Source organism: Hyaena hyaena, unplaced genomic scaffold, assembly GCF_003009895.1.
Source record: "Hyaena hyaena isolate Hyena2069 unplaced genomic scaffold, ASM300989v1 scaffold_120, whole genome shotgun sequence".
Lineage (NCBI taxonomy): Eukaryota > Metazoa > Chordata > Mammalia > Carnivora > Hyaenidae > Hyaena > Hyaena hyaena.
Genome location: NW_024080752.1, coordinates 535038 through 560489, shown reverse-complemented (window position 1 = coordinate 560489; position 25452 = coordinate 535038). Strand labels below are relative to the sequence as shown.

The window sequence follows — 25452 nt, the reverse complement described above, 5'->3', positions numbered from 1 at the left end:
TATATATATATATATATATATATATATATATACACACACACATACACACACATATACATACATATATATATATATTAGGGATCCTAACGAGTGTGAGGTATTATTGTAGCATGGTTTTGATCCTTCTCCAATGATTAATAATGTTGAACATCTTTTCATGTGCTTATTCGTCATTTGTAAATCATTTTTGGAGAAATGTGTATTCAAATCCTTTGCCCATTTTTTAATCAAGTTGTTAGTTTGTTATATTGTGAGAGCTCCTTATGGATTTTCTTTTATTTGCAGCTCCTCTCAGTACCCTCCAAATCACACTGTACCGGTAGCCTCCCTCTTTCTCTCTCCACACCTGGAAAATGTTCTTAATTCGAATCTAAGCCAAATGCTAATTCCAACACTAAAAAAGGACTAGGAATGAGACATTTCAGTTCTAAAAGCACAGAACAATGCTTAGATATATTATAAACTATTTTAATATATTACATATTATATACATACATACATACACCATCATATACCTTTTCTTGAGAAATGTTTCCTTGAAACATCTTTGTTTATACTACTCAAAAAAAGAAAGAAGGGGTGCTTGGGTGGCTCAGTCAATTGAGCAACTGACTCTTGATTTAGGCTCAGACTATAATCTTGCAGTTCATGGATTCAAGCCCCACACTGCCCTCCACATTGACAGTGCAGAACCTACTTGGGATTCTCTCTGCCCCTCCTACTCCTCTCTCTCTCAAAATAAATAAGTGAACTTAAAAAAAGAAAGAAAATATTTGTTTTTTTCTAATTACAAAAGAAATGTACACTGATTATAAAATCTAAATATTATAGATATGGATAAACTAGAAAATAAAAGTCTCCTATAACTCCCACAATTACACCTCTAGAAATAACTGTTTGCAATAATCTAAGCAGTCATATACAAACTCTTCTGGAACACAGGCATACACACACACACACACATATAATGCATTTTGCTTTTTTTACTTAACACTATAACTTAACACTGTACATCTATTCATATCAATATAAAATGTTATTTTTTATAATAGCAGTCAAAAAATTATATATGTAAACTAAAACTGAATTTTTAAAAATTCACAAAACACCAGACAAAATGAATTCTAGTAAGACTGAAAGCACTCAGAGTCTAACACTGCAAAAGAGAATGAGTGCTGAGTGGGAAGCCAAGCCTGTGGTTACTCTGTGTCTCTTGTACATAGGTCTAAATCTAATAATACAGCCCTTACAGCCCTCTCGTACCTGCCTACAGTGCCTATACAAACTCTTTTTCACTCTGTACCAAAAATAATATATCCTCTGGCTATGCTGCATCTGCAGAAATGTGTGATCAATAAGGCCAGCCATTTCCATAACATCTAGTGAGAGAACAATGACCCTATCAAGCTCGTTGGTCAATGTAAAAGCCTGAAGATCATGTATGGAGTCTGCATGTGTCAGCCTCCATTTAAAGCATAATTCTCTGATTGTTCCATTGGTAGACAATATTTTAGTTTAGTTATTTCCTGAGTTACACAAAGAGTTAGTGTTCTTTTATGATTAATTTTAAAAGATGCAAAAAAGGCATTGACTTGAGGGTCCTAACAAATGCTAAAATTTAAGTGAGAGCAATTCCTCAGTGGAAAACGTCAACACCATGTTCATCTCATTACCTGGTCAACTTTTCTTAATCTTCTAACTACTTTTTTCCAGAGGAGTTCTTTGTATTTTCTCATGTGTATTTCCTTCCTTGCCTACCTCTATTTTAATTTTACTTTGATACATTTATGAAGCATTTTTTAAAAAGTTTATTTATTTTGAGAGAGAGAGAGAGAGCAAGTGGGAGAAAGGGACAGAGAGAGAGAAAGAGAGAGAGAGAGAGAGAGATTGGATCCCAAGCAGGCTCTGCTCTATCAGCATAGAGTCCATCACAGAGCTCAAACCCATGAACTGTGAGATCATGACCTGAGCCAAAATCAAGAGTTGGTCGCTTAGCTGACTCAGCCACCGAGGAGCCCATCTACAACTACTTTAAATGTTCACACCAAGGGGCGCCTGGGTGGCTTAGTCGGTTAAGCGTCCAACTTTCGCTTAGGTCATGATCTCGCGGTTCGTGGGTTCGAGCCCCGCGTCAGGCTCTGTGCTGACTGCCAGCTCAGAGCCAGGAGCCTGTTTCAGTCTGTGACTCCCTCTCTCTCTGACCCTCCCCTGCTCACGCTGTGTCTCTCTCCTGTCCTAGAAATAAAAAAAAAAAAAACATTTAAATGTTCACACCAAAAGAACAAACTTACCAAAAATCTTAACACCATTAGATAACCTAAAATTTAATAGGATTGGGTTAAGCATCTGGTTGGTGTGGCTTCACCATAACTTCACATAAGAGTTGAGAACCCCAAAGTTGCAGGGGTTTTTAATTTTTCTAGGCCTTCAATGGCAGTGGCTGCTGCTCCTTCCCTTTCTCCTTTGTCTTTTTAATGTCTTGTTCTCTTCTTCCTCCACTGAAATTCATGAAAACTGAACTTCAAAATATCCTAGGAACAAGCCAAGCTAGAAGACTGGCATGGTCTCCACACACTCATCTTCTAATTGAAATCTTCCACCCCCTCACCTTCACTCATACCCAGCTTTTCCTTTATTAATCAAACTTCTGGCATTGCCTCTGTCATGTTCAGGATTCTAAGCCTGAAGAAAGCAAGATTTTAAAAAGCCATAGATAATGTGGGAAAGGACTCACGAGGTAGCCAGACAACCCAGAAATTATGACAAGGTCTAAGTTATCTGATATTACTGCCAATGTTTTGCAATGTCTAAAGACGTTTCACCTCTTGGGTTCTGTTTTATTCCCATGTTACCTGCATTTGTTTTGTGCATTCAAAACCCTGTATAGATTAGAAAAACATCTCCCAAATTTATGTTAACTTTATTTACATTTAAAGCTGTAATGTAGCTTTAATTACATTAATTACATTAACTTGAGGGAGACTCAAGTTGGAAGTCTGACCAAGTAGCTTAAACTTGTAGGACTTTTCAAAAATGTATGAAACCAGAAGTCCAAAGAAGGTTATCTTAGGATTGCTCTGACAGTTTGATAATATCACCAAGAACTCAGACTCTTTATCTTTCTGCTCTACCACCTCAGCTTATTAACTCTTCATTAGCAGGCATGTTGCCTCATGACCACAACTTTGCTGCCACAATACCATACATCACATTCACATTTCGGAGTGGAATAAAGAAAAGGATTTGCATCCAAACTGTTGTCTTGCTTCTGCTCCTTCTATCAGAAAAGCATTTTTTTTTTTTTCTGGTTATATCACTTTAGCTCTAACTTGAACAAAAGTGAGAAAAGGGAATATTTTGTCTTTTAAACCTCCATATTGGCAAAAGAAAGGGGCCTGGGACTGGTTTTTGAGATTCAACCAATAGTTCATGACATGTCTGTATTATGTATGTTACTCACTTAACACTAGTTACTGAGTAACTAGAAGTGCTAGTTACTCAATTAATTACAATTGTAAACAGGACCATTAAGAGCCCTGGTTTAGAATAAATTCCTCCTGCTGGCAGAAAAAAGGCCGCGAGTGCTGATGGAGATATTTTAAAGGGGCTGCAGCATGTCAGATGAGGTTGACAATGTGGAGTTACAGACAGATGATATGTGAAAGAGAATTACTATCCAAACCCTATCCGGAATGAAGGGAAAATTGTGTTAGTGTACATAACTCATGTCTTGAAACCCTCCAAAGCATTAAGAGTATGATAAGGAGAGATCTATTAGGACTACAATATTTTTTAAGCAAGTGAATTTTTACAAATCATTTAAAATAGACAAGCCAGAGACAAGCTCCTTCTCTCTCTGCCTCTCCCCAGCTATCTTGCATGCGTGCGGTCTCTCTCAAAATAAATAAATGTTAAAAAATAAAATAAAATAGACAAGCCAATAATACCAGCTATGAGTTAATATTCACAGACTCCATTATGATGTGCCAAGTACTAAGCTACATGCTTTACACACATACGTTGTGCTTTACATTCATATATATACAAAATCTCTCAGTTGCCCTATGAGGTGAGCACATGTCTTAAGTTGCCAAGTCACCGGGGAAGAAGCTCAGCCTACCACAGGAGATCATGCTTTTAACCATGTCACATTACTATTTGCTAATTTATTTGTTCTCACCTATTTCCCATTCATTTTTTAAATTTTCTTTATAGTTTATTTATTTTGAGACAGAGAGAGACAGAGCATGAGTCGGAGAAGGGCAGAGAGAAAGGGACACACAGAATCTGAAACAAGCTCCAGGCGCTGAGCTGTGAGCACAGAGCCCGGCACGGGGCTCTAACCCATGAACCATGAGATCATGGCCTGAGCCAAAGTCAGACACTTAACCGATTGAGCCACCCAGGTGCCCCCCAATCATTTTATGTATTTGTTATTTAATCATCCAAATTCATATAGTTTAACTCCTTTTTTGTGTGTATTATACAAAAAATAAATCCAAGCAGGAAATTAAATAAACATATCGAAATAAATATATTTTTGTAAGTGTCCATCCTGGGTTCTCTATCCTTAAATTTAGTAACCAGTTCAAGTTTAGGTTGCTTCAATACTTCTGGCTGCTATCAAGTCTCCATCTACAGTCGTGTTTCTCTCGTTCAGCTCTGAGCTGACAGGAGAACTCAGCCTCTACATTGTCATCATCCCAATTATCCTCCCAGACAGGCACATCTTCATCTTCATCTAAACCAGTCAAGTCTTCCGCAGGGAAGTCCTCAAACCCGTGGTCCTCCTCCAAGAAACCCAAGCCTAGCCCAGCTACCTTTTCCCTGACACAGCAAGCCTCAGTGCCAAAAATCTCTCAGACTAAGGGGAAAGTTGGAACTCTCACTCTTCTTCACCAAAGCCGCCAACGCCATTGTGGCCCCTGAGCATCAAAGTTAACTCTTGTTTACATGTTGTAAATAGTCTTTTCTCTACTTTCTTTTCATGCTATAACTGGTTCACACAAATCCCTACATGGCAAAGCTGTTTCAGTCACATCTTTCAAAAACCTAAAGTCAGCTAATCAAAACAGATTTTGTAGCTAGTTTTAGAAATCTTAGGTAAAAATTACAACTAACCTGACAGAACAAACAACCACAAGAGACAACACAGCACAAAGACAATGCACAAAGGACTCAAGCAGAAACATAACTAGACATCTATATTAGACCTGATACCTCTTCTGTTTTACCTACTCTGAGTTTGTTCCTATAGCACAATGACCAATATTATTTGTACACAAGTCATTGGTACCCTGAATTATCAGGCTGTTTCCTAGGATAAAACTGTTTGCCTTACACATATATGGTAAACATCTAGGTAATCAGACCCAATCTCCCAGCTGGCTGTCAGCCCAGAGTCCGACGCGGGGCTCGAACCCCCAAACCTTGAGATCATGACCTAAAGCCAAAGTCAGACACTTAACCGACTGAGCCACCCAGGCGACTCCCCTTACTTTTTTCTTTACATCTTTATTATTATGCTCCTAAAAATTTAGCTCCTGTACATACGTAAGATCCTGAGCATATTTTCAACACATAATAAAATCCAAACCATACTGTCAAAAAAATCATATATCATATGTTACATGTTAATTTCCTCTTATTCTCTTTTTACTTACTAAAGTCAGAAGTAGATTAAACTTTCTAAAGCAGTGTCCTTAAAGGCTAGGTCACAAAATGAAAGTTTCTACTGATTATAATAATATTGGATTGGAAAACTAAGATAACCACATATGGGAAAGGATATTCCTACTTATCTCTTGACCTGGTTTTCCCCACGTCTGGCTATCTCTGTCCAATAAACCCTCTTTCCTTAACTATTTGGAAGACAAAAAACAAACAAAACAAAACCTCATAATGGCAAAATCAGCTGATAGTATGATTAGCTAGTGATGGGGGTGCCTGGGTGGCTCAGTTGCTTAAGTGTCAGAAGTCAGCTTAGGTCATGATCTTGAGGTGGTGGGTTTCAGCCTTATCTCAGGCTCTGTGCTGACAGCTCAGAGCCTGGCACCTGCCTCAGATTCTGTGTGTGTCTCTCTCTGCCCCTCCCCAATCCATGCTCTATGTCTCTTTCTCTCTCTCATTAATAAAATAAAAAAAAAATAGTGATGGGATGGGGTCCCTGGGTTGCTCAGTCAGTTTAAGTGTCTTACTCTTGACTTTGGCTCAGGTCATGATGTCATGGTTCATGGGATCGAGCCTCATCTTCGGCTCTGTGACTACAGTTCAGAGCCTGCGTGGGATTCTCTCTGTCCCTCCACTCCTTGTGCATTCTCTCTCTCAAATAAATATATAAACTTAAACAAAGAAAACAGTAATGGGGACACACAAGGTCTCTTCTTCCCTCCAATAACCCAGCAGGCAATGTGAGCTGTACCTACTTCCACCCTACTTGTACACACAATTTTTTGTTTGCTAGGTCAATTGTATTTAAACTAAAACATGACAACTATAAATAAGATAATAAAAGGGACCATTTTTAGATTCTGGCAGAGCCAAAGTTCATAGACTGCTCTCTTGAAAACAGTCACTGAAGTCAGAGAGCCTCGAGAGAAAATAAGAGAAAAATCACTCCAGGGCCTGAATGATTCATGTGGAAATCAGAACCATCAGATGAAGACTGTAAGATGGATCAATAGCTGAAAATGGTCTCAAGTGAACAATCCATGCCTTTCTCCTCTAGTCCTTGAGGGGGGAAAAAAGACCCAAAAAGAAAGTACCAAAGTCTTCTAAAAAGACTGTTATTCCAGTAATTATTTGAGGCAGTTTTTGTTTCATGGGAATTAATTCACACAGCCCTTCTTTAAGCTCCAGCTGCATCTGATGTCACTGTGCCACAGCAGTGACAAATGAGAACCAAAGGAATTAGGCTGACTCTAGTGCTCTCGCTGAGACTGCGTTTGTCTACATGCTGGCCATATTCTGAACAGACTCAACCTATGTAACTTCATAGTTACAGAACTGCCATTCAAAAGAAGCAATTTTCACGCTGGAATCATATATAGTGGTGTTCCATCTATTTCATCTGCATATATTTTAAAATAATCTGGCCTCTCTATTCAGATTTATTAAATTTCACCATAGTCTATGACAGTTACTTTAGAAAAATCCTGTGAAACAACCAAAAGATGAGGAAGCCAAATAAGAATATAGATGTTTAACCTTATGAACATAATTATTTTAGGATGAAGGTTTAATATACAGAGTGGTACAGATTACAACCAAGTTTCATAGATTTGTAAATTGATACTGACTTAAATGTCTGCATCACTTATAAATGATGTATCCTAATCCTTACTCCAACCATATAAGCTGCACACTACAGGTTTTGTCCAGATCCTTGTTAAATGCAGCATAGTGGAGGCTCTAGTTCCCAACCTAGATTTCAACAACTCAGGGAGGAAACGCTGAAGGGGCCACACATTATTCAAAGACTAAGGCACTGGGGCACCTGGATGGCTTAGTCGGTTAAAAGTCCGACTTTCACTTGGGTCATGATCTCGCGGTTCGTGGGTTCGAGCCCCATATTGGGCTCTGTGCTGACTGCCAGCTCAGAGCCTGGAGTCTGTTTCAGTCTGTGACTCCCTTTCTCTCTCTGACCCTCCCCTGCTCACGCTGTCTCTCTCTCTCTCTCTCTCCTAGAAATAAATAAAAACATTAAAACAAACAAACAAACAAAAAAAAACAAAAAACAAAAAACAAAGACTAAGGCACTGCTCCTGACACAGACTTAGAAAATCCTTGGACCCAACAAGGTGCCACCTCTGCCTCAAGGGGACTGGATATCTCAAGAACAGCCCTCTAAGGACCCCTGGCCAGTGTCCCAGACATTTCAGGTAGAAACTCATTGTAAGAAATATTTATAGTATTTGTAAATCAAGGGGGCTTAACAGAAAGACATTAACCAAGATTCCTTCTCAGAGCTCTTAAGAGCTCAATCTTATGTCTCAAAGATTATCTCCCACATTACTTCTCTTGATTTGGTAAATGTGTTTTTTCTTGAGTAACAACATCTGCTCTATTTCTTCTCCCGTTAGCCTAAGTCAACACTTTCATTTCTAAAGCCAACAGTTTACGGGGCGCCTTGGTGGCTCTGTCCGTTGGGCACCTGACTTCGGCTCAGGTCATGGTCTCACGGTTTATGGGTTTGAGCCCCGCGTCGGGCTCTGTGCTGACAGCTGGCTCAGACCCTGGAGACTGCTTTGGATTCTGTGTCTCCCTCTCCCTCTGACCCTCTCCTGCTCACACTGCGTGTCTCTCTCTCTCAGAAATAAATAAAACATTTTTTAAAAATTAAAAAAAAAATAAATAAAGCCAACAGTTTCTGTGTAACCAGGCCACCTGCCGTTAAATCTGGATGCAGAGGCCTGACAAATCCTGAGTGGCTTTTATTAGTCAGGGATAGCCTCTTTGACTAACAAGAAAAAGCGAGTAGATTACAATACAATTCATCCTACCTACCATATGGCTTCCAAAATACTGGTGGAGGAAGGAAACCATTGTCCTCTCAGTTGGAGCTAACCTACAGCTTGACTCACCTGGCCCACTGATTAATAACTTTGATCTATCTACATCTATAGTCTGGAGAATTTCCTTCCAGTGGGCTTTTGTGGTTGACACACTCCGAGATCTCAAATATTTAAGGATTTATTTCTGAGTGGTTTGATAGTCCTGTGTTTTTTTTCAGTACTTCTTAACTCTAATTAATCCTCTTAACACTGATATGATAATCACCAAGTTTTTATACCAATATTATTATACAGAAAAATGTCATGTTCTGTAATTATAGTCAAATTCATGAACACTACAAATGATTTCTCTTTAAAGGAACACACAAAGGCTTTTGGCTCTTCAGTTTAAATGTAAATTGTCAAAAAACTGGGAATTTACCATAGGGGACTTGTTGAGCAACACATGACTAAATGATGCAATTTAATATTCTGAATCCATTAAAAAGACATTGTAAAAGAATATGTATTGACAATAACACACTAGTTAGACAAAAAAATCTTGATGCAAAATAGTATGCACAAAATAAACCATTTTGTTGGAGAAAATGTACACAGATAAAAGTAGAAGGGCATACATCAAAATATTAAGAATATGTAAGGAGAGATAACACGCAATCCTTTCTTTTGTATTTCTGAATTTTCCAAGGTTCTGCACTGAATATTTATTATTTTTAAAGTTTTTTAAAAGGTTTTTTTTAAAGGAAAATAGTTTCTAACATAATTTTGCAGGCATTTTATTATACTATTTCACATCTATTATTAGTAAAGGTAATGGAACATCTTTCACCATAGAAGATTCCCAATTTAGTTTTAATATAAGAGAGGCAGTTTTTCCAGTTGCCTTTAAAAATAGTAAAAAGATTTACTGGGTCATTTCCATGTGTCTGGTTTTCTCACATACTCTATTAAAAGTGAAACACTAAGGATAGCCAGGGGGGGAAAAAGTGGCCCACATATATCCACAGTAATATCGTCTTATAATTTTAAAAAGACTCACCATCACCACCACTGAACAAATAGTTTAATTCAACTAACTTTTACTGAGCATTTACTAGACGGGGGGATTCTGATAAGAAGGAAGTATGGTACACAAAGTCCAAAGTCAAGCAAAACTGGAACATAGGTTCAAGCAGCAAGGTTGCTTCTATGTCCCAGAGTGGAGTTTCACAGTCTACCTGCATCAGAATTTTTTACGGCATTGGATAAAAATGCAGATTCCTGGGGCTCCCAAACCTACTGACTCAGAGACTCTGGAAGCAAGACTCAGGAATTTATTTTTTAAAAAGCATTCCAGGGGCGTCTGGGTGGCTCAGTTGGTTGAGCATCCAACTTCGGCTCAGGTCATGATCTCACAGTTCGTGGGCTCGAGCCCCACATCAGGCTCTGTGCTGACAGCTAGCTCAGGGCCTGGAGTCAGCTTCGGATTCTGTGTCTCCCTCTCTCTCTGACCCTCCCCTGCTCATGCTGTCTCTATCTCACTCTCAAAAATAAATAAAATATTAAAAAAAAAAAAAAAAAGCATTCCAGGGGTGGCTGGGTGGCTCAGTCGGTTAAGCCGCCGACTCTGGCTCAGGTCATGATCTCACGGTCCGTGGGTTCGAGCCCTGCATCGGCCTCTGTGCTGACAGCTCGGAGCCTGGAGCCTGTTTCCGATTCTGTGTCTCCCTCTTTCTCTGACCCTCCCCCACTCATACTCTGTCTCTCTGTCTCAAAAATAAACATTAAAAAAAAAAAAGCATTCCGCGTGATTGCTACATACAAAGTCTGAGAAACCCCTTGTTGTGAAAGATCAAGCCAAGAGAATATGGTTAGAAAAAGATCAAGAGTTTTAAATATCAGGATAAGGAAAGAGTTGATTCTATAGTAGATAAATAGGGCAGGGGGAGAAGAGGCTGGGGACCAGGTAGAGGGTTGTTGTTGTTTTAAACCTGGTCCTGCCTCTAGGGTAGGATTAATGTTTTCTTTTTCTTTTTTTTTAATGTTTGCATTTTTGTTTATTTTGAGAGAGATGTGTGTGCATAAGAGGGGGAAGGGCAGAGAGAGAGGGAGACAGGATCCAAAGCAGGCTCTGCGCTGTCAGCACAGAGCCCAATGAGGGGTCCAAATCCACAACCCATGAGTTCATGACCTGAACCAAAGTCAGCCACTTAACCGACTGAGCCACCCAGGCACCCCAACCAGCCAGAGTTTTTAAGCTGGAGGGCAGCATGGTAAGATGTGTGTTTTAGGTCAATACTGCTCAGTAAAGCCTGAGTTGAAAACGAGAACTGGAAGCACTGGAGAATTCAGGAAAGCGATCTATAATGATGCATTAAAACTGACCCAGGGAAGAATAAAGGTTCCTTCCTATACTGGTGCCAAAAAGGGGGATGAAAGAAGGAAGCTCATGAAGAATTACTGATGAATAAATAAAATGACTCAAATGCTGAAACATTAAAGCCAACCAGAAGAAGATTTGGAGAAAAATTTCCAATGGTACTTTGACACCATCTAATTCATTCATTTATTCAATCATGGAGGTGTTACTTACTATGTATTAAACCCAAGTTCAGATGCTAGGTCAAAAACCATGGGAATCGCTGAATTACACCTTTAATGAATCAATTGTAATGTATGTGAATGATATCCCAATAAAGTTGTTATTAAAATACAATAAGGGACTCCTGGAAGGCTCAGTCAGTTAAGCACCCAACTCTAGATTCTGGCTCAGGTCATGATCTCATGGTTCATGGGATCGAGCCCTACATGGAGCTCTGTGCTGACAGCGTGGAGCCTGCCTGGGATTCTCTCTCTCCCTCTCTCTCTCTCTGTCCCTCCCCTGCTTATTCTCTCTCTCTAAAAAGTAAAAAACTTAAAAAAATACAAAATTTGTTAAATAAATAGATAGATAAATAAAACAAATGTGATATTTCCCTTCCTTAAGGGGCTCAGAGAAGCACTGGGGAGATAAACATCTGCAATGCAGTATTGTGTCACAACAGATGTATAAGAACACACAGGAACATCTTAGACAAACTAGGATCTGAAAGACCTAATTCATGAATAAACAGTGGAGAAAGCCAGGCAAGAGGAATGTTGCAAAGTAGGAAGAAGGCAACTGGAGAGCTCTGGACTTAAAGTGAAGACCGCCAGGAGGGAAAATGAGGTAAGAAGCAGGTTCAGAGTGAAGGCAGATCAGGAAAAAACTCAATATATTACAGCCTCACTACTCAGGGTACAGTCCTCAATCCAACAGCACTGGCGTCAGCTGGGAGTTGTTAGAAATAGAGTCTTGGGGCCCCATCACAGACCTACATCAGAATCTCCATTTTAACAAGATTCCTAGGTGATTTCAGATGGACACCAAAGTTGGGAAAGCACTACACTAACATATTTATTCACAAGACAATATCCTATAGGAAATCACAGAGGAATCTCAAGTCAGAGAGAAGCATGACGATACCTTCATTACACAAAGATCACGCTGGTAGCAGAACAAAAAACAGATTATAGGAGGTAGAGCAAAAATTGATTAGGATACTTGTATAAGATCCTAGAAAAAATAATAAAGGGTCCAAACAAAGTATAGATAGCACCAAGAAATGGTAAGTGACTGGGGTGTGGAGCTAAAGGGGAGTAAATCAAGACAATTTCTAAGTTTTTGGTTTGTGTACATGGATGGGTGTTGATGCCATTCACATGACAGGGATTATAAAAGTAACAATTGTAGTGGCTAACATTCCTCAAATATGTACCAGGCATTATTCTATGCATGAACTATGTCATTTAATTCTCTTAATAACCCTACGAAGTGGATATTACTATTATTCCATCCTATAGATGAAAAAATAAGACACAAAGAAGTAGGGCAGAGTGGGATAAAGAGGAAGGGAGGAGATGATCAGTTCAATTTTGAATGTGCTAGGTTTTGAGGTGCTTGTAAAGATCCCCATAGGCAGTTGTCACAGAGACCTAGGTTTGTAAGGAGAGCAAATAGGTTGGAAACAGAGATTTCCAAGTTCATACCTAACTTTTCAGGAGCAGATCAGGCCACAGTGGGAAGGAGTATAGGTTAAGGACAAAACCTGGGAGCACAAATATCTAGGGGGTAATAGGAGGTTGCTGAGGTTATGAAGAAGACAAAGCAGCCAGAAAAAAGAATAATAGCTACAACCAAAATAGCAATAATAATAGCTAACAGTTAAGTATGTATTATGTACAGGTTACTATTGTAAATATTTTTTATCTATTAAAAAATTTAAGGGGTGCCTGATGGCTCAGTCAGTTAAGCATCTGACTCTTGATTTCGGCTCAGATCATGATCTCATGGTCATGAGATGGAGCCCAGCATCTCCATGCATGGAGCCTGCTTAAGATTCTCTCTCTCTCTCACCCTCTTCCTCCCACACCCACAAACACACACTCACACTCTCTCTCAAAAAAAAAAATTCAGTCATCATTAAAACCGCATGAGGTAGGTATTAATTGTCCTCATTATAAAAATGAGGGGCTCCTGGGTGGATCAGTTGGTTAAGCGTCTGACCTCTGTTCAGGTCATGATCTCACTACTCATGAGTTCGTAAATTCAAGCCTCACGTCAGGCTCTGTGCTGACAGCTCAGAAGCTGCTTCAGGTTCTGTGTCTCCCTCTCTCTCTCTGCCCCTTCCCCACTCATGCGTTCTGTGTCTCCCTCTCTCTCTCTGCCCCTTCCCCACTCATGCTTTCTCTCTCTCTCTCTCTCTCTCTCTCTCTCTCTCTCTCTCAAAAATAAACATTAAAAAAAATTTTTTTAATGAGGAAATTGAGGAACACGGAGGTTAAGTTGCTTGGTCAAGGTCACACAAAAGTGAATAGTGAAGCCAGGATTCAAATCACAGTTCAAACTCTAAGGATAGGTGGATACCTTGACTGCTATGATATACTGCCTCTCTTTCAGGCAGTGGAAGAGGTAGAAGCCAAGGAAGGACACAGTTGTATCAAAGTCCTCAAAATAGTGTCTGGTCCATAGTAAGACCTCAGGAAATATTAACCATTACATTTGATAATTATACTGCCATGGCGTCATGCATTTATGCAAGCCACAATTTTTAGAAGAAAACAAATGACAACTAAAGAAGGTAAAAATCAAGGTTTTCATGGAGGAAGAAAAGCAAAGAAATTTTCAGCGACACTCAGTTTCCTATGGCTTCAATATCCACATTTCCAAACGATCAACTTTCAACCACATTTGAGGCTACCAATCCTTAAGCAATGCTGCTGTACACAGCAGTGACCCACTGGCCTCACAAACCCCAAAACACCTTTTGAGTGCTACAAAGATTCCACTCTAAGATGCTAGCTTTAATGGTGGGTGTATTTTGCTCCATTCTACTTGTGTTTTTGTTTTGTCTTCTTTTTTACAGAGAGGGAGAGAGAGCAACGGGATAGGGTCAGACTAGGTGGGGGGGAGAGGGAGGGAGGGAGAGAGAGAGAGAGAGAGGGAGAGAATCTTGGGTAGGCGCCACTCTCAGGCTGAATCCCACTCTGAGATCATGACCTGGGCCAAAATCAAGAGATGGGCGCTCAACTGACTGAGCCACCCAGGCACTTCCAACTATTAAAAAAAAAATTTTTTTTAATGTTTATTTATTTTTGAGAGAGACAGAGCGTGGGGCGGGGGGGGTGTGGTGCAGAGAGAGAGGGAGACACAGAATCCAAAGCAGGCTCCAGGCTAAGCTGTCAGCACAGACGCTGACACGGGGCTTGAACATAAAAACCATGAGATCATGACCTGAGCTAAAGTTGGATATTTAACCGACTGAGCCATCCATGAGCCCCTCCATCTATTTGTTTTAAAGCGGGTAGTTAATGCTGAAGATCTCTCAGGTGCTTGAGTATCCACTGAAAATAAACATCCTCTGACCACTCCAAATAATAATTTGTTCTAATCAGGAGGACATGTTGTCTATAATAAAATGGTAACATATTTTAAGGTAATTTTCAAGTTAATATTATATTGTTTATACTCTTAAGACAAAAGCTTCATGGTTGTTGTTTTTTTAAATTATTTCTAATTCAGTAATTCTGTCTGGCCCAGATTCCCCCAAGGTCAAGGAGAAACAATGAATAAGGGTAACAATGAGGAAAACTGGCAGAAAAAGGAAATAGTATAGATTTCCAAAAGGTTAAGTTTTTGAAATAAATTTATGTAGTTCAGTCCAAGAGGATTTCTCAAAACACAGTACGGCACTGGATGACAAAAAGCATCTCACATAAGTGAGACATCTGGTCATCCTAGCCCTGAAGCAATGTACATAAAAAGCCCTATTTTAAAAATGAAATAAATGTGAATACCCTACCCTGCATAAATGTAAATGACAACACTTATCAGGGAGACATGGAATATAAAATTGACTAAAACTGACTAATTCAAAGATTTATGTACAAAGATGCTCACCACAGTCCCTATCTTATAATAGTGAAAAGGCCAAGCAGTAAATAAATTATGGTACATCCAGATGATGGAAAATTATGCAGTCACGATAAACATTTTCAATGAATATGTAATCATAAAAAATTTTCACAATACATATTAAGTTTAACACATCATAAAAACCACCATTATAAATACAGATGAGGGGCGCCTGGGTGGCTCAGTTGGTTAAATGTCATACTTCAACTCAGGTCATGATCTTGTGGTTCATGGGTTGGAGCCCCGTTATCAGGCTCTGTGCTAACAGCTCAGAGCCTGAAGCCTGCTTCAGATTCTGTCTCTCCCTCTGTCTGCCCCTCCCCTGGTCTTGTGCGCGCTCTCTCTCTCTCTCTCAAGAATAGACATTCTAAAAAACTATAAATACAGATGAAAGGCTTCAGGAAGCAAATTAATAATTGACAATGATTATTTATGGATGGTACTAGTTTATTTTTAACTTTCTTCCTTCATGTTTATGTATTTTCCAAGTTGTTCATGATGTATCATTTCTATAAGCAGAAAAAAAAAACTACTGAAAAGTTATTTTTTAACAGTTTTTCCAATAAATCTCTGCTTCTGTTTTTAATTCTTTCCCATTTTTTCTTACCCTACTTTAAGCCTTAAGGTCTAGGGCAGAGGTTCTGAAATGGGGGCAGTAGGGAGAGGGATTCAGCCCCCCATGGGATATTTGGCAATGTCTGTAGACAATAAAGTTTGGTTGTCACAACTAGGGGTGGGAGATGTTACTGGCTCTAGCAGATAAAGGTTAGGGATTTGGCTAAACATCTATAATACATAGGACAAGACTGCAGAAAGGAAGGATTATCTAGCCTACTATGACAATAGTGTAGAGGTTGAGAAATCTTGGTCTAAGACTAAAAAAATGAGTATAAACAGGAAGCATGGGTAAAAATGCAGTATTAGCTCTAGTGGATTTAACTTTTCACTTCTATAAAAAGATATATATAGATACCTTAAGAAATAGATAATACCCATCTATTTATTCTGAATTGATAAATATTGAATCCAGGTTGTGATCCAAATTCCTTATTATAATACATATCTCCTGATTTTATGAAAAACATCCCCAGGACTTCTGCTCCCAGCATGAGCATGATGCTTGTCAAACAAGAAGTAAGATTTTTCTCAGCTTGAGCACATAGAGATCAATTCTGGATAAAGTTTTTAAAATACTGCTACAACAATGTTTTAAAGTAAGATGGTATCCTTAAAGAAATAGTTGGTCATCTTACTGTATATACCTCAGTATGGTAAAATGAAAAACTAAGTTCTCACTAGTCTAGTCTAGACTAAAAACTAGTCTGACACAAAAGTGTTTGTTTAAAACACACAGACTCTCCCATACACAGAAAATAACTTACGTAAATTCATGAGAAACTACTTCCTATTGTAATGTCAGATTCATAGAATGGTATCAAAGCAAAAGTACAAGGATTTGAGGAAATGAAGTACCCACCTCAATTTCATTAGTTACTGAATAACAATTCATAAGAATTTGTTTTACTCCCTTTTTGGGGAGTGTGTGTGTGTGTGTGTGTGTGTGTGTGTGTATTTGATTATAAGAAAGCACAACATGGCACTAGGGTGAGGAGAGGAAATAAAGGAGTAGGGGGATCAAAATAACAGAGGACATCTGTAGATATAGACAGATAACACCTACAGATGACACAGTCGAAGGAAAGAGAGCAGAAAATGAGAACACTGAAGATGCATTCAGGATGATTTAGACAATCAAAGGGAAATAACAAATTTTACAATGTATCCATTGGTGAAAATGAGGGAAGAGATCATGTATTCAAGCAAAAAAGTTGGGGTGCCTGAGTGGCTCAGTCAGTTAAACGTCTGACTTCGGCTCAGGTCATGTTCTTGTGGTTCATGGGTTCAAGCCCCGAGTCAGGTCCTGTGCTGGCAACTCAGAGCCTAGAGCCTGTTTCAGATTCCATGTCTCCCTCTCTCTCTCTGCCCCTCCCCCACTCACGCTCTGTCTCTGTCTCAAAAATAAATAAACTATTAAAAAATTTTTTTAAGTGAAGAAAATGAGGGGAAATAAAATGCTGAAAGGGCAGAAAGAGATTAGAAGGAAAGGTGACATAGGGTTCATAAACTCCTAATTAAGACTGCATGAAAAATACTTTTCAAATCTTCAATCTCTGATAGGATTTCAGTGACATTTGCTTCTATGAATTCTCCATGGCTCTTTTTTTTTTTTTTTAAATTCAAAATGATTCTCTAGAGAAAGATACCCAATGTCTTCTGATCATGCAAAATCCTCCCATTCTTCTGCTTAGAGACCAGAAGGGGAGGAGCAGAATGCAATCTCTTTGTCATTTTTGGTGACTTATTCATAGCAGACACTGACTATTCTTTCTGATAGGCAACAGTGTTCAGCCACCAGGTCTGAGCAGAGCTATTAATCATGAGGTCTTGTCCTCCTCCTCCTCCTGGCCTGAGATGAGCACGACTTGACTATGCGTAGTATTTTTCCTCCACTGCCTACACAGCACAGTGAAAGGAGAGGGCACATGACCCTTAGCAAGGGCAACCAGAATTCTTCTACCAGACTCTCTTCCTCCAGGCCCAGAGCTGGAAGATCATGTGGTCTGCAGGTGCCACTGACCATCTTTTTCACCATGAAAGAGCTGTCATGTGGATGAAACCAATGGTAGACAGCATAATCTGACATGAAAGCCAGTGACAGAGAGCCCCAGAGACCACATTCTAGCCTTGAATCCATGGACCTGGGTGTTCAGGTCACAGAAGCAAATAAAATCCTTTCTGGCTTTGAGTTGTGTTTCTGTTACCTCCAACTAAAACAGCTCTGGCTGGTAAACTGTTTAACACTGTCAGAGATGTTTGTTATGTCAGTATCTCAGAACCATGATGTATGAATTATCCAGACCCTTTTTATTTATCTATTACATATTAGCTGCCATCATAACGAGGTGATAAGTTTCATAAATATAAACGTAATGTTTACAGTATAAATTCATTTTACGATGTTTACTTATTTGAGAGAGACAGAGTGTGAGCAGGGGAGAGGCAGAGAGGAAGACAAAGAATCCAAATCAGGCCCCAGACTCCAAGGTGTCAGCACAGAGCTCAACATGGGACCCAAACCTACAAACCATGAGATCATGACCTGAGCCAAAGCTGGACACCTAACTGACTGAGCTACCCACCCCAAAGTAGAAATTCATTTTAAATAACACATTTATTTATTTCAAGTTCTAATGAGAATCCCTGAGATTGAAAAAGTGACCAAACCATAACATACATTTTGAAAACAAACAATCCTTCCTGCTGCCCCAGTGGACAAGCACAACTCCAGTAAGTAGTTCATTTAAAAAAAAGTATCATTTTAGCTACAAAGAATAAACTAGGGAAGAAAAGAAGCTTAGCACAAGGAACTTTTTTAAGGATGATGAAACTGTTCTGTATCTTGTTTGTGGTAGTGGTTACATGACAGACTATATCTGTTAAAACTCAGTAAACTATACATTTAAAATGAGTGAATTTTATTACATATAAATTGTATGTCACTAAAATTGTTGGAAAGAGAGACAGAGACGCAAGTGCTGGCAGGAAAGAAGACAAACTTCCTGGGGAGACAAATGGGACACAGTCTGGGACGACTCTGTGGGAAGGAGACTTGCCAGCCGGGTGGAATGGGAGGAGTGGGGTTGCCCACATGATACTTTACCAAGGGCCAGGCCTTATTCCTGGCCTGGCCAGGAGTTTCAACCTCTTTATTCCTTTTTTTAATTTTTAAAATTTTTTTAAAAATTTACATTCAAGTTAGTTAGCATATAGTGCAACAATGATTTCAAAGGGCATTAAGGAACCTACTCTAGGAATTTCAACTTCTGACAAGACCTTATACTTCATTAGGAATTGCCTAAAGTGGAGACAAATCCATCAAACTCTATCCTCCAGTGGGCCATGTGCCCCTACATTCTCCCAATGGAGGCAAAATTCATTAACGAAGTGAAAAACAAAGAAGCTAAATTACTTTCAGAGGTAAGATGTAAGGTAAGAGGGTCTGCATCTCCTCTACCACAGATTCCTATAGCGCACCCAACCACCCACCTCAACCCTTTGAAGGTAGTAGTTAAATCCTAGGAACCCCATTCATAGACCTTCCTCCAGTGTTCCCCTACTTTGAACTGCTAAAAGCACCAGGAAGATTTAAAATGTTTATCTGGCAGTAGCAACTCTCATTAAAATTAGAACTTCTTTGTGCTGTTTTAGCCACTGGGCGATACACCAAACTTGCACACTTCAAGAGACAGCAACAAATTTCAGGAGGAAATCATGACCTTTCTGCTGTGCTCAGGCAGTCTGAAGAAATATTTCTGAGTAGCTTACAGGTTACACAGAGTCTGCAAAAATCCATGACATAATGGGAATTAATTTCCAGTTTCCAAAACTAGAGCTACTGGTGTTAACTTATGCTGTTCCCTCTCTTTCCCATTCTGTATCTAATCCATCACAGAGACCTGCCTCTCAGGTTTGTCCCTTTTTCACACTTCTGCCTGTGCCTCAGTCTACCAAACCTCCATCACTTCCTATTTTGTTTCCTATTGGCGGGTGGGGGGGGGGGGAGTGGATGATTTTTTTTGTTGTTTCCCTGGCTCCCAGCTCTCCTATTACTCATCCAGTTCAACATGCTTGAAAATGTGCTTACTTGTTTAACCACTTCTTTGTACCCTGCTCCATTCCTACAAGTGAACTAATCATCCCAAACTATCATTTACAGTCTGTTTCCCTGCCATTAGAGACCTCAGGAGGAAATGTAGACAGAAGGGGCAAAACAGGAGGAAATCGAATGTACTTGCTAAACCCTAAATCATGCACATGATGAGATGAAGTTTCTGTCCTGCTTTAAGATGCTGAAAGCAGTCTGAGAAATGTTCATTTCTACACCCAAATATTAGAATTTCCCGGATTGATGGTAAGAGGGAAATGGCACAGAATATAAAGCAGGAACTATCCCAGAAAAAAATCTAGGCCATGGGGCTTCAGTAGGTATGAAGAAATATAGTGGGAAAGAAAGAATACAGATATACAATCTATTGGCCTAAATTGCAGTTTCATCGAGGAAGGTTTATGTGGATTCTCTAATAGGAGTTTTAGTTTTTGTACTGTTGCAAAATTCAGCATCCTGATATACAATGAGACTCCTAATTAAACAACTTCAGGTAATCTTGGCCATTCTAGGGAATTTACGGCATTATCCACGATGTTCAGGAAGTTCATGTGAGGAGGACTACCAAGCCATTTTATTGTTGCTCATGATCCATCTGAGCCTAATTTAAAAACTCTGCTCCACAAATGCTAAATTCTTCAAAGTTACTGAAAATATCTATGGGTGACATGAGGATTCAGATATCCACTGGCAAGTCAAAACTAGCAAATATTTTCAAAATCAGAAGCAATGAGATATCAGAGCCACCTTTAATTCCTTTAGGAACAAGGCTGGTGGATCTAAAAACAAACTGACTCTGTGATTATACTAAAATCTTTTGAATTATACATTTTATTTATTTTTTTTTTGAGAGCACACACGCACACATAAGAGGGGCAGAGGGAGAAGGAGAGAGAGAATCTTAAGCAGGCTCCACAGAGTGTGACGCAGGGCTCCATCCAGTGACCCTGCAATCATGACCTGAGCAGAAGTCAAGAGTCAGATGCTCAATCAACTGAGCCACTCAGGCGGCCCCTGAATTATAAACTTGATTTTTTAAAAAAAAAATGCTTATTTATTTTGAGAGAGAGAGAGAGAGCAAGCATGCAAGCTTTTTTATTTTTAATGTTTACTTATTTAAGAATTGTACACTTTAGGGGCACCTGAGGGGCTCAGCTGGTTAAGTGTCTGACTGCAGCTCAGGTCATGATCTCACCATCTGTGAGTTCGAATGCAGCATTGGGCTCTGTGCTGACAGCTCAGAACCTGGGGCCTGCTTCAGATTCTGTCTCTCTATCTCTCTGCCCCTCCCCTGCTCACACTCTGTCTCTCTCTCTGTCTCTCAAAAAATAAATAAACATTAAGAAAAAAAAAAAAAGAACTATGCACTTTAAATTGGGAATTTCATGGTATGTAAGTTACATCTCAATAAAGCCTTTATTTTAAAAACCAACAAACAGAGGCGCCTGGGTGGCTCAGTCAGTTAAGCATCTGACTCTTGATTTTGGCTCAGGTCGTGATCTCACGGTTTGTGGGCTGGAGCCCTGAGTCAGGCTCTGCACTGACAGTGTGAAGCCTGCTTGGGATTCTCTCTCTCCTTCTCTGTCCCTGACCCTGCACTCTCCCCTCACCCCCCAGAATAAACTTAAAAATTAAACTAAATTAAAAAATTAAAACAAACACATTTTAACCAAAATGTTAGTTTCCAGAAATGTTATATCCTTGGAACCTAGCTATCACCCTTAAAATGTTTATGCTGCTGGAAAAATTTACAAAATGGAAGCCCTGATAACTTACTATGAGAAAACCATTATCATTTTAGCTACAAAGAATAAACTGAATGGTCTCCTGCCTTTCACTGTAATGGGAGCTGATCTGTATCACATATCAAAATCTGCCTTTAAGCTCTGAATGACATTTTTTAGAAGGGCACTTTTCAGATTTAACCACCATGTTAAATGCCATAATTATGACATGGCACTAATACATCTTTCCTTATAATCTACTCCAGAACTTCCTTCCCTATAATCTTCTGTGAAGGTAAAATCCTTGTGTTTATCCATTGATTTAACCTCTAATGATTTCCTTCTTCCTCTAATAATCACTACCCAAGCTTTTATCTCTAGAATCATTCCCATGTCCCAACCCATTCCCTAATTTCTACTAATAAATACACCAGCTGTCTCCCTGCTGTGGAGGTAACAACAGGTTATGTATGCCCCTGGATATTCAAAGTAGGTCAAGAATATAAGAAACAGACTATGAGCCCTGTAAGGGAAAGGGCTGTGTCTTATTCATTGTTAGAACCTCCCAATATTAAACAAAGTATCTGGCACCTGAGAGGTTCTCAATAAATATTCTGGCCCACCATTAAGCTAAGGCCCATTCACAAAAAAAAATTAGCCAACAAATAGCCAAGTGACAAGATTATACTTAGGCATCAATGTATTTAGAAGGCAATTTAAGCTCAACTCACTCTTGATGTCTAAACCCAGTCTGTCTTTACAATGCATAAAAGGTGAATTTTAACAGTGTGTGATGAAGCTATGACCAAAACCCAAATCCTTGCAATTTAAAAATCACAGTATTTAAAAAAAAAATTTTTTTTCTCCAAAATTATCTTTGGAGTAAAAAAGCCAATCTAAAACCAAGAGCAATTTATTATCCAAGTTCTAGTTAAGCAGCCTACAATTAGGCAGCTCACTGATGGACTCCTCACCACAGTGAAGAGTGGAGGGCTATACAAAGGAACTAAGAAATGTTTACAAACCTGTATCTCTTCATAGGAAAATGCCTCTGACATGTCTCAGGACCACCCTCATATGTTCATTATGAGGAATAAATGAGTTATTATTTGTAAAGCACTTAGAGCAATACCTGGCACATAGCACTGGACCAATGTTTATTAATAAAGTAACTGAATCAGTTTCTAATTGCATTCATTCATACATTAGAGGCCTACAATGTCTAAGAAAATTACCAGGTTTGGAGAGAAGTTCCTACTGTGAAGTCTTTAAATCTATGGCTGGAAAAAAAGGGCTCCTAGAGAGTGTTTCAAGCCAACTCTTCATCTCATGGTTGAAGAAATTAATCATATACCTCATATTTGTTGAGAAATTCACAGGTTGCAAAAGTTTTCCCATCTATTACTAGGTCTGATCTCACGACAGCCTTGTAAGAGATGCTGGGCAGGTATAATTAACTCCATTTACAGATATGAGACAACCAAACAAAAGAAGTTAAGTGACTTGCCCAAGGTCACACAGTAAGTGAAAAGGCCTGGGCCAGAATCCAGGTTTCTTGACGGTGAGTCTAGACTTCTTCCATAACATGCTACAACTTGGGTCCTGGCTTTACTTGGGTCACATGTGGAAGCAATGATTCTAAGATTAAAAGGAGATTCTGGGGCAAATGTGAACTTGAAAAGTTAAGGCAATTCTGTTAACTGGAATTAAAGGTAATTAACAGTTAGCAAAACACCTACGTACACTGGAGTTATAGTATAAAATGCCATGACTACACACATTCACAAAGCACCACACTGCCCAAGACAAATTTTCATAAGACTTCAAAGGAACAGTTTTCCAAAACATGCGATTCATGGATTACCAGACCCAGAGAACAGTGATGTCCGTTTAAGAAAGAAAAGGCTGCCACTTTCCTTAAGGCTCGCCCCAGAGGATAGTGAAGACATGGAGCATAACAAGGCTCTAAGGGATTACACGTAGGTAGCAAACTCCCAGGGACAAATGAGAACAGAGCATCCCAGCCCATGAATCATCTCGCATTTATCCGGCTGTATCTTCCTCAAGGGCTCACCACCCCCAGGGAGGCAATGTGAAACCCGGCAGCTTAAGGTGAAAAACGGACTGGCGACCGTGTTTGCAGGACTCCAAATAATCTCACAGAGAGGCTGGCTGGCGGTAGAAGTGGCACCGCATACCGACACAAGACGTTATTTTAAGCTCCTGTCCCCAAGGGAGGGACCATCTGATCTACCCGATCAAGCATCTCCTGTAACCTGGCTTTTTCCAAAACCAAACCGACAGGCAGGGCAATCCTGGTGGCGGCCCTTTTCCAATGAGAAACCCGCTGAGGATCCAGCCCAGGAAGCGTGGCAGCGGCGAGACCCCCGAGAAGGGCCTTCTCCCCGAGTGCCCAAAAGAGGAAGGCGCCTCTGCGGCAGGCCCGCCGGGCCGAGGGTTTTGAAATGCTCGGGAAGGGGTGGTGCAGCCGCGCGGGGCCCCCGCGCCCCCGCCCCTCCCCAACCCGACAGCCGGCGGCGTCGGGCCAAGCGGCCCCCTCCCCGCGAGGCCTCACCTTTGTGTAGAGCTCGGATGCGGCCATGGCGGGGTCCCCCAGCGCCGACGCCCCCCGCCTGAGCGGAGGCCGCACCTCGCCTGGGCGGCCGCCCGCGCCAAGTAGGAAGCGCCCAGGCAGCAGCCGGCAGCGCGCGGGGCAGGGCCGGGCGGGGCTGGCCGCGGCGGGCGGGGCGGGGCGGGGCGCCTCAGGCGCGGGCGGCCCGCGGGGATCTCGCCATCACTCCCGGGCTCGCCGCGAGCAGGCGCGAGCGCTCCGCGTGCCCGGGGTCCTCGGGGTCGCAGCCGCAGCCCCCTCGGCGGCCGGTGATGCTGCCGCCGCCGCCGCCGCCGCCCTGTGCATTGTGGGAGCGGGAGGAGGCTGCGCTCCGGCGCTGCCACAGCCGCTGCTCAGGGAGCGCTCCGGCTCACGCTGCCTCCCCTCGGCTGCCGGGTCGGAGCATCCCTGCCCTGCCAGCCGGCGCCGCCGAGGCCGGGAAGCCCGCCCCGGCCACTCTTTGGTGGCACACCTGCCCCGGGGGCGCGTGGCACCCCGGACGTCCCTTCTCCCCCACAGCGAGCCCTGGACTGTGCAGAATGGCCCAGCTACCGAGAGGGGCGGTGATAGCTGGCGTCACTGCGTGTGTCCAGGTAAATACCTAGGAGTCTCCAGATGCTTTTCCTATCCTTCCAAGCAATTTTAGAGAAAGGATTTGGGAGGAAGCTTCTTCGAAGTCCACAGAAAAACCTAGAACTCCCAGACGAGTCCTGTTAGGAGCAGCGATCTGGGAGCTGAACAGCGAGGGCCAGTAATCTGGGATAGAGGATCACCAAGGTCACCCTAACATCAGCCCGAGCAACGCTTCTGCTCCCAGGGGGCGTCTCCTGCTAAGCCTATGTGTTTGTGGAGGTGCCCCTGCCCTTCCGACACAGTCCTGTTCCTCCTGGTGATTATCTATTCCATGCCACCAGAAGCTATCCGGATGCCACCTTTTGTAGAAAGTGCATACTGCAAATTCACTCTATCAAAAGGTCAAAGGACTCTCAGGAGTGCCATTCAGTCTGCTCACTGTTATTCTTGCACATCAAGCACAAGAATGTGGTCTTCCCACACTCCCACCACTGTGCCCATACTGTGTTCAGCTTCTACCTGATCTGCACCCACACTTTCACTCCTGGCCTTCTAATCTCCATATTTTTTTTTTAATCCCAGCCTCTTTTTATTGTTCTTATTTTATTTCTTTGAACTCTGAAATGCCTTTCCTGGCAATCTGGGATGGTTTCTATTGAGACCAAGTCTCAAGGCTGGCCCCAGTGTGTGTCCACCATGAGTATGTGAAGGAAGACCATTGATATGTTGGGGGAGGGCTTAGGGCCAGTCCTCACTCCCTGGAATTCAACCCTGTCCTTCCCTTACTCACTTCCCACAATCCCCTCAGAGATGCCACAGGTAATGGCTACAGA

At 41.0% G+C, this 25452-nt stretch overlaps 1 protein-coding gene across 6 annotated transcripts in view; it reads right to left on the bottom strand.

Annotated features, from left to right (window-relative positions):
- Positions 1-24099, bottom strand: part of MYO5A (myosin VA) — a 188842-nt gene extending 164743 nt beyond the window's left edge. For all 6 annotated transcript variants that reach the window (XM_039237099.1, XM_039237101.1, XM_039237102.1 and 3 more), the window contains exon 1: positions 24011-24099. In XM_039237099.1, coding sequence (XP_039093030.1) covers positions 24011-24037 — 27 coding nt within the window. In that variant the 5' untranslated portion in view covers positions 24038-24099. The remainder of the gene's footprint in view (positions 1-24010) is intronic.
- Positions 24100-25452: the final 1353 nt, after the last annotated feature.